Source organism: Prinia subflava, chromosome Z, assembly GCF_021018805.1.
Source record: "Prinia subflava isolate CZ2003 ecotype Zambia chromosome Z, Cam_Psub_1.2, whole genome shotgun sequence".
Lineage (NCBI taxonomy): Eukaryota > Metazoa > Chordata > Aves > Passeriformes > Cisticolidae > Prinia > Prinia subflava.
In genome coordinates, this window is record NC_086283.1 from 69,856,246 (window position 1) to 69,865,538 (window position 9,293).

The window sequence follows — 9,293 nt, forward strand, 5'->3', positions numbered from 1 at the left end:
TGCCCACCTACAACACCGCTTGGATGGGGCTCTGTTGTAGAGAATTCAAAAGCATTCAAAATTCCTGCACTTACGCAAACTCAGACAAGAACTACAGAAGCTGGACTATATTTGTAAAAGTCTTCTCAACGGCTGATCACCATCTACCATCCCACTGAAGGTTTTGCTTTTTCTTCTGTCTATTGGCACATCAGTTTGCTTTCTTCTCTAGTTAGTTCTGGGTCTTCTAAGCCTGTTTAGTATTCAGCCACTCAGTGGTGGCACTAGAAATTTCTGCTCACAAAAACTACTGTGTGCAATTCACATGGCTCTTTTTCTTACTGCATTTGGCAACCAGGAGTGGAAAGAAAAGCCCTTCTTCCCCTTTGAAACTACAAACACTTACCATGAATTGCAGCACTGACCTGGTTGGCAGCTTGCCACTAATCTTGCAGGGCAAAAGGTAAGCTTTCCCTGACTTCTCTTCTTGCTCGTTCCCATTGGAGGGATGTACTGTCACCTTTCACATAGAAAGTACATTATTGAAGTAATTTTAAAATCAACTCACCCCAATCTTCATCGCTTATCCGAACAAAGGAACGGTCTCTCAGGATCCTAAAATGCAACATCAGGAAAACAAAACAAACACAAGATCAACATTTGATTACAATAAAGGGACAGCCCACACTCAAACAGGACAAAACCCTCAAGTATACTCACCCAGCATTGTTTATAACAATATCTGAAATTTAAAAAAAAGGAAACTAATTCAATGCACTGATAAAATACAAGCTTGTTTCTATTTTCCACTTCCAAATACATACAGACAAGAACACTGGACATATACATCATATTACATATATTCTATAGCTCCTTGTCCTGATTAGTGCATTCTACCCTTGGACAATAATTACAACATAACACTTTAGGACAGGCAAGTCTCAACCCGATAGGGACCTCAAGTCCCTTATACAGATTTCACTGGCTACAGGCATCAAGGGTTGTTGAGTACTATTGTTGTCAAAACCTATTTCATATACACATTGTTAATTGTATTGCTTGAAATGGCTTTGCACTTGCAAACAAGTTTCAACATGAATTAAGCAACTGTACCTATCCTCCCAAAAGCCTCAAGGGCTGTCTTCACAAGCTTTTCACCATCTTCCACGGAATCTGTAAGAAAAAAGTACAAATTTTCAAATAAAATTTACTGGATGCACTGCACTTCTGGGATACTAACAACTAATTCCACAGAGCTAAGAAAAATAAATTCTGTACAGCCCCAGTGAAAACTAAATTCAGAGCCAGCCATTATCTGCATGTGGCCTAAAGTAAATCCCACACATTAAGTCTAAATGGCACATTTGCTATCGCAAGAAAAACGTGAACCAAAGCAAGAACTAGCCATTCCCATTTTGCCTCTGAAAACTGCAGACAGACAGCTACCTCATACTTCAATGTTAAAAAATCAAATAAAAGAGAAGGGCATTAGTAGACAAATATTAATTACAGTAAGCAAGTAATGCACTTGTTTTTAGCATCTGTCTCCCCACTCCACATGATATTACACCTGTTTAATGTATATGTTATTGGTAAGCAGGGAGTAGTCTTTTACTAAGCTGCATCAACTTAACATGGTCACTATTCCCACAGATAAAGCATTACACTCATCTAGAAAAATAACATACCATAATTGGGTACTGCTTTCCCTCCTTTTGCTCTGATTTCATCGACAACTTTGTCAGCAGCTGAGGAGCTTTTGCCAAATCCCTTAAAATCGCCTCCAAGATCATTCACTGTGCATGACAAATGAAATTTTTGTTGTTAACATTCAAACTTCATTGTCTGTCTTTACCTCAATATCACACTGGAGTGTATAAGGAGTATGAATAAAGCCTGCTGCATCTTTATCTTATTGAAAACTACAGATGACAAGAGAAAAATAGCAGGACATATGATTATTTTTTTAAAGCAGTGCAACATATATTATCCTTTTTTCTTTAAATAACATGGAAAACAGAACCTTTTTCCCCCCCTCCACCATATATTAAACTTGCTTGCCCTGCCTAGGCTACCTCTGTAATTGTGTTGTAATTCAGAGATTAAGGTCTAGATTACACCACAATCATAGGCAATTTATTCCAGCCTCTAACCATTACATGAACCATAAGCAAGACTGGCAAGATTTTGTTCCTGTTTAATAGAGTAGCTAAACTGTTACCAGTCAGCACCACTATAGAAGAGATCCAGCAGTCTGAGCAAAGTGAGAATAGCCTGTTCTGGAGCTTCAGATCCTGCTCCTGTGGGATAAGAGGCCCACCTGACACACAAAGCTATTCCAGGTTGCTCTCTTCACTGGGGCATGTTGTCACTAACGGCAGCTGGAATGTACTGTTGCAACACTGCTGCACTCCTGTATTTCCACATCCCACAGCTTCACAGAATTACCAGGGGAACAAAAACACTCCCCAAAAGTTCCATACAAACATTGTATTTGGACAAAGAACTTCAAAAAATGGTAAGAAGTTGTTTAAATGGGTTGAAAATGGAATTGTAAGAAAGTCAGAACTGACTGAATTTATATGCAGCACTGGTATTCTGCTGAAGTCTTTTGCTATGGTGAATTCCAGCTTTTCGCCTTCTAACTTCTAACCTCAAGAAGCCAAACACAGTGGAATCCACTGCAGGATATTCTTGCTGGTCGTGATGAAAAACAGCAATGTCAAGTCTGTTGTATCATTGCAAAATGAAATAGACCCATTTTGTGCTTAAAAAAAAAAAAACACCTCTCCCTGTAAACAGGAACACAGCTTGCAGGACACACCAAAAAATCACTCTGTATTACCCAGGCCAAGAAGTCTCATCTGTAATCCTATATTCAGCTTTGTGTGCAACACTTCAAGAGAAATGTAGAAACAGAGCACAAAATTTGTAAATAAAAATGCCTGAGTCCAGAAAAAGTGAGCATCAAAAGGGGAGGGACATGACATGTCCAAAAAACCAGAAAAGCAATCAAAAAAAAACCCAGAAAAAACAGTCAACTATCCAAAACAACAAACCAAATCAAAGAAAAGCCAACCTGAACCAGGAAGTACCTTAACAGACTGATCCACAAAACAAAGAAGACTAAATCTCCAAGCTAATAGATCAATATCTAACAATCCAAACATGCAACCAACACAATTCAAGTGAAGCACTAAGGATAATTTCTAAGTGTAGTGATGTGTTAGGACAGGCAACACAGGCAGACTGCTCAGTCTGCAATATCCATGACATTTAAGGAACACGAGTCAGGAACAACACGTAGGAAAGAAGAGTGAACAATTTGGGTGGTACACACATACAAACCATTCAGTCTTGTTAAGACCTCTCTACAGGTCTATGACAGGATTATGTATGCTTATCCTACACTTCAATAGTAATTTGCTGACAAAAACTTAATTAAATAATTGGTAAAATTTTCAGAGGTGGCAAAGTACCTTACACCAAGCACAGGTACTAATGGAATTGAAACAAAAATATACAAGTATATTGTATACAAGAGTATACAAGAAAGAGTTGAGCTATTCTAGGCTTTGAAAATAGTAACTCTGTGAGTGTGATAGAGTAATGAAAAAACCCCTAACAACAAAATAGACAAATAACATTATTTTAAGCCCAAGCTTTACATCATGCAATTTTCAGTTGAAAACACAGTAGAAAAGAGCTTGTAGTAGTTGTGGCAGAGCATAGTTGTAGTCTGAACCTTGGAGGAGAACTCCTCTAAGGATATAATTCTGTCATTAGCAGAGTAACAGAAGGAAATCTTAAGGGTGAAACAGTTAGTGCAGAGCATGTGACACCTACAGTACAAGCTTTTTAAACAATAAGTCACCTGATTTCTTGTGGTAATCCGGTGTTACAAACGAAACACACATAAACAATGTAGGTGTGCATTGCAGATATATTGCATCTTCTAGTTTGTTCTTAAAGGACTCATGCAATTCAATACCATTTCACTATACAAGCAAAAATACAAATAAGATACGTATCAGGAGAGATGCTTCAAAAGCATGACTCTAAACTAAACCAAAGCAGCAACACAAGAGCCTTCAGACAGACCAAGAGAAACAGTAGGTCTGGACATAACATAGGATGCAAGACAAAAGCAAATCATCCCTTCTTCCTGTTTTAACCTCTTCTTGATGAGAGGCATAAAAGAGATGAAGAATGACAAAAACCAGGCAGCCTTTGGGTGATGAGAACAGGGAGTCTTCCACCTAGGTTGCTCTTGTCTACCTAATCACACCAACACCAACTCATTCAACAGAGATGCAGGACTGGACAAAGGCGTCATTTTGGGGCCTACTGTTATTCTTCCAACTACTCAAAATACTCCTGCAGAGTATTTGATCGCTGTTCGTACAACAAACCTTCATTTCCAAAACTTATAAAAGGGAACTTGCTTTAAAGAGACAAGGCAGATATGGGCCCCATATCTGCTTGAGCTGTAAAAAATGTTTAAACAAGTAACTTCTCAACTCAATGTTTAAACAAGTAACCTCTCAACTCTTTCAAGTCAGAATTTTAAGAGAACAAGAGAAACAAATACAAGCATGTAGCGGTACATGCTACAAGACAAGCTGAAGTGTGCTGAAGTTTTCAAAAGGAAACAAGAATTTGCCCTTACAGTCAATTCTTAACTTACTGATTAGTTATTACACAATAAGGCCAACAGATGAAGGAGCATTAGTTGTGGTCAGGCAACAGAATACATTTTCTTTCAGACCATTGTGGAAAGTCAGACCACCACCACTTACAGAGAGTCAATACAAAATATTTGGACTGCTTTAGTGACATAACTTCTGCTAAGTAAGAATTTGATGTGAACTATTCACATGCATGATAAATACAGCAAGTATCAAAGATGGCAATTAACAGAAGAAAAAAAGAAAAAACAACCTAGATTTTTTTGAAGTTGTATACACACATACTCATTTCTAATTAATGAAGTAAAACCAAACAATTTTTATGAAATGTTGTAAACTGAGATTGGGATTGTCAGTAGAAAACTACAAAAAAACAGTGAACAAGTTCTTTTCCATAATCTCTTTAAACATTTAATCTTTAAGTCATCAACATTACCTGTACAAATTCATTCATAGGCAGCAAAAATCATAAAATCACAGAATTGTTTCGGTTCGAAACATCTGGTAAAGTCAAGCCCAACCATTAGCCTAACACTGCCCAGTCCAGGAGTAAACCATGTGCCTAAGTGCCACATCTACACATCTTCTAAATTCCTCCAGGGGTGGTCTCCCAACCACTTCCCTGGCCTGTTCTATTGCCTGACCACCCTTTCAGTGAATATCTTTTTCCTAAGAGCCAATCTAAAAATGGCAATGCCAACTGCCACTGAGTACTCAAACGCAACTTAACCTTCATGATTGCCTTATGATACAGCATTTTTCACAACTAAATATGCCCTGCTAAGGAACTGTCAACTAAGGAACTACAAAACCACCAGAAATCCCTTACAGACAGCTATTTGGCACTGACACTGAGACCAGACAGCTCTCTGTCCCATGAGCCACAGAAAAAAACAATGCTATTAATTTACATTTCAGTAACCTCTTTGCTGGGAGAAGGCACTATAAGACAACATATTCACATATTCAAATGGTCATACTGGAAGCTTCTGATCAGTATTTACGTAAGACAACACACTCCCTGGGCACAGATTGCAGTAAAGATCTGTATGCATAGATGAATTTAAAGCTAGGAAATGATCCGACTTAAACTGGCTTACCAGCAAAGGTGAGCCCTTTGACAAACTTGGGCAACTTGTTTCATAAGAAAATAAAGCTTAAAGGCAAAATTAAACAGCAAAAGATAAGACAGAAAACCATTAAATAACAAAGGTTACTGTCAAAAAGGGCATGGACTGTCGAATGCAAACTAAGAGAAAAGGCAAAGGTTACTGTCTAGATCAAGTTAGTTAAGATAAAACTTACCAACTACTGAAGCTCCTCTTTCAGCAAAAGCCAGAGCATATGCTCTTCCCAAACCTAGTTTAAAAAAATAAGAAAGAGTTAAAAACAAGAGTGAATTTGTTTCTGTCACAATTCAGACAAAAGCTACGCAAAAATTAATTGCATCAAGAAAAATGCACCAATTCAACACAAACACCTTGCAAGTTCAAAGTAAAACATTATTTCCCCCAGGAGCTCAAAATAAGAACAAAATTTAAATGTAAACAAACAGATGAATAGTAAACAAAACTTGCAGTCAAGAGAAAAAAAAAAACCAACAAACAAATCATGCTTACTCTTTGTTACTGGATTCAACAGAAGCATCTGGGAAAGCTGTATGCTGCTGAGTTTGTGCTTGTGACAGAAAAATACATTTGAAACTAAGAACCTTTAATGTCCTAATGTAACACTGAAGAAGGAGGGGATGTTTCAAGTTAATTAATTACACTCCAAGTGAATAAGATACCTTCCCAGTTAAAGTTAAGATTTGAAATAGAAACTGTACAATATTTAACTGAAGATGTATTGAAAAAATCATTTGGATACAAAGGAACGCCTAGTACTCAGTTAACCAAACAGATACATAGTTTGCCTATCATAAGAGAGACTGTCATTTCTGCGTCACATACAAAAGCAGGAGTCTTGAATCTTCACTCTGGCTCAGATTCTAGTTGTGTCTGACATTCATTACAATAAATGATTTACAGATATATTATCCACTGTACCAGCCAAAAGGTGTCAGGATTAATGGCACTGATCCTTTTTTAATTCATTTCAAAAGAAAAGGAGATTCAAGTGATCAAAAATGATCAGTTAGAAAAAAGTTTCTCAGAATGCAAACAGTAACTCTTTGCACCTCACCAGGACATTCAAAGCCAATTTCCAAAAAAAAAGGGGGAAAAAAATAAGAACTGTATAGACTGTTTTAAAGCACACTAATCTCACAGCAACAAGTTGAAGATTTCCTTAACACTCCCTTAGGCCTCTGCAACGAAGTGTACCACATGCATATGCATCCACTGCTCGTGTAACCCAAGTTCAAGAAAACCTTCTCTTGTTTTGTTTTGAAAAGCCACTGAGAAGTGCACTAAATCCAGACCACGTTACATGTGCTGATCTTCTCAACTCCTAAGCAAGGACTGAATACTTGAGAATCAAAATTAATCGTAAAGAAACAAGACCGGCTGCATAAACAATGTCCAACACAGTAAGTCACAAAGCTCAAAGTGAAAAGAAACACTTTTCAGATATGCGTGCATGTGAAAACAAGTATCACTTTAATACAAATTGGTGTACAGATGTCTAAATAAATTCCCAGCTCTGATCTGTTCACCAGCATCCAAAAAATAAATGCTGTAAAACAATGCTATTAATAATGCAGACTAACTACAGTGATGTAAATTAAATAAAAGTAAAACAAGAACTAATCTGTAGGATTAACAGGACCTCCCTTAATCTTGCCTTAAATTTAATCAACTCTTACTAAAAAGCTGTTGTGAAATAAAACATACAAGAGGAATCTTCTCTATTAACAAGCCATTTTCAACCAGTCTAATGCTAGGAGTACAAGGATTGCTGTAAACACACTTATGACACACAACTTTTACTCAGTGCAATACTTTTAGAAGCTTTATTACTGCCACAGTGACCTTGTTTTGCTATTATGCAAGGTCTTAACCTGTTCTTTAGTGAAACTTACTATACAGGGAAAAGGCCACAAATATAGCTCTGATAAAAGGAGAAAAGCACCATTAAAAACCTGGTCTCAATTATTATCAGGCTGGTCACCTTCAGGTGATGTCCATGGACTGTTCAGTACTTTCCAAAACATCTTCTTCCCAAGACATCACTCAATCTAGGGCCCCAAAATGACTCCTCTGGCTATGTGCAGCACCACAAAATGAGAGCAAAGTTCCACCGTGGGGAGGGCAGAACCTTTTCAGAGTATGGCAGAACAAGTTTCCTAAAGAGGTCATCACAAATACAAACTTTGCCTCTCACTCATCCACACTGACAGCTCGTGTTTTTGCTTCACTGTCACAGTAAGCAAAAGTCAAAGCATAGATGCAGAAGAAGAAAAAAAAGAATAAATGGGGGAAGAAACAAACAAGAAAAAATCCCAACCAACCCCATGCTTTAACAACAACTACAAAAACCTTTCCTGGCCAAACCAAGCATTCCACTGCAGACCACGCTCCCTGGAGGGATCAAGCCTCAGACCACCAACAGCGCAGGCCAGCCCCGCTGCTGACAGAGATCTCTCTCTCCCTCCCGCTCCCACCTGCCTGCAGGCCGGCTCCCGGGAGCACGGCTGGCAGGAAGGCAGCAGCAGGTGGGCGGCTGCTTTCCGCAGCACCGACGGCACACGTGAAACCCCTGCTGGAGCAGCACTGTGCCAAGCCACACGGGTCACACGCCTCAGCCGCCAGGTTCAAGGCTCGGCTGGAAGGAATTAGGATATCAGGACAGCGCTTGGAGGAGGACATCCTCACACCAAGGATTGCTGAGAGGGGCACGGGCACATGCCCGCCCTTGTTTAAACAACAGAAATCCCCCTCGTTCGGAGGGGTTACCAACGTGGGCAGCGCTGGGCCGGCCTCGCACTGCAGCAGCTCCCGAGGGCAGCAGGAGGCACGGCCCTGACCCCTGCACAGCCTTGGCACGGCCGGGGCCGGGACGGACAGCGCCTCCTCCGCAGCCCCGCTTCTCCCCTCTGCGGAAACAACCCGCTTTCCCCCGCCAAAGCCGGAGCGGCCGCCGCCGGGGAACCCGCCAGGGCCGCGGGCAGCGGCGGCTGCGCGGAGCCCGCACCGCCCGGACTTCCCCCGCGCAGCTCCGCCGCCTCCCGCAGGTGCGAGAATCCCGGCCGGCGCTCACCTCCTCCGGCGCCGGTCACCAGCACCACCCGCCCGTCAAACCTCAGCCCCGCCGCAGCCATCGCTCCGTGTCCCGCTGCGCCGCCCGGCCCCGCCGCTCGGCCCCACCGCCCGGCCCCGGCCCGCCCGCGGGAGGGGCGACACGGGGCGGGGAGTGCGCCCGCACCGCGCATGCGCCAGCGGCCGCCCGCTGGGAACTGTAGTGCGCGATGGGACGGGCAGAGGAGAGGGAAAGGAGGAGGAGAGGAAAGGGTAATGGAGGGGCGGGAATGAGGGGATAGGAAGGAAGGAATGGGGGAAGAAGGGTTGTGGAAGATGGGATGGGATGGGATGGGATGGGATGGGATGGGATGGGATGGGATGGGATGGGATGGGATGGGATGGGATGGGATGGGATGGGATGGGATGGGATGGGATGGGATGGGAT

At 41.4% G+C, this 9,293-nt stretch overlaps 1 protein-coding gene across 1 annotated transcript in view; it reads right to left on the reverse strand.

Moving 5' to 3' along the window:
* HSD17B4 (hydroxysteroid 17-beta dehydrogenase 4) overlaps positions 1-9,011 on the reverse strand; it is a 59,140-nt gene extending 50,129 nt beyond the window's left edge. The window contains exons 1-6 of the mRNA XM_063423869.1: positions 8,868-9,011; positions 5,973-6,026; positions 1,668-1,775; positions 1,093-1,152; positions 700-721; positions 548-594 (exon numbers count right to left, since the gene is read on the reverse strand). Of these exons, the coding sequence (XP_063279939.1) occupies positions 548-594; positions 700-721; positions 1,093-1,152; positions 1,668-1,775; positions 5,973-6,026; positions 8,868-8,928 (352 nt within the window). The 5' untranslated portion in view covers positions 8,929-9,011. The remainder of the gene's footprint in view (positions 1-547; positions 595-699; positions 722-1,092; positions 1,153-1,667; positions 1,776-5,972; positions 6,027-8,867) is intronic.
* Between the last annotated feature and the right edge of the window lie 282 nt (positions 9,012-9,293).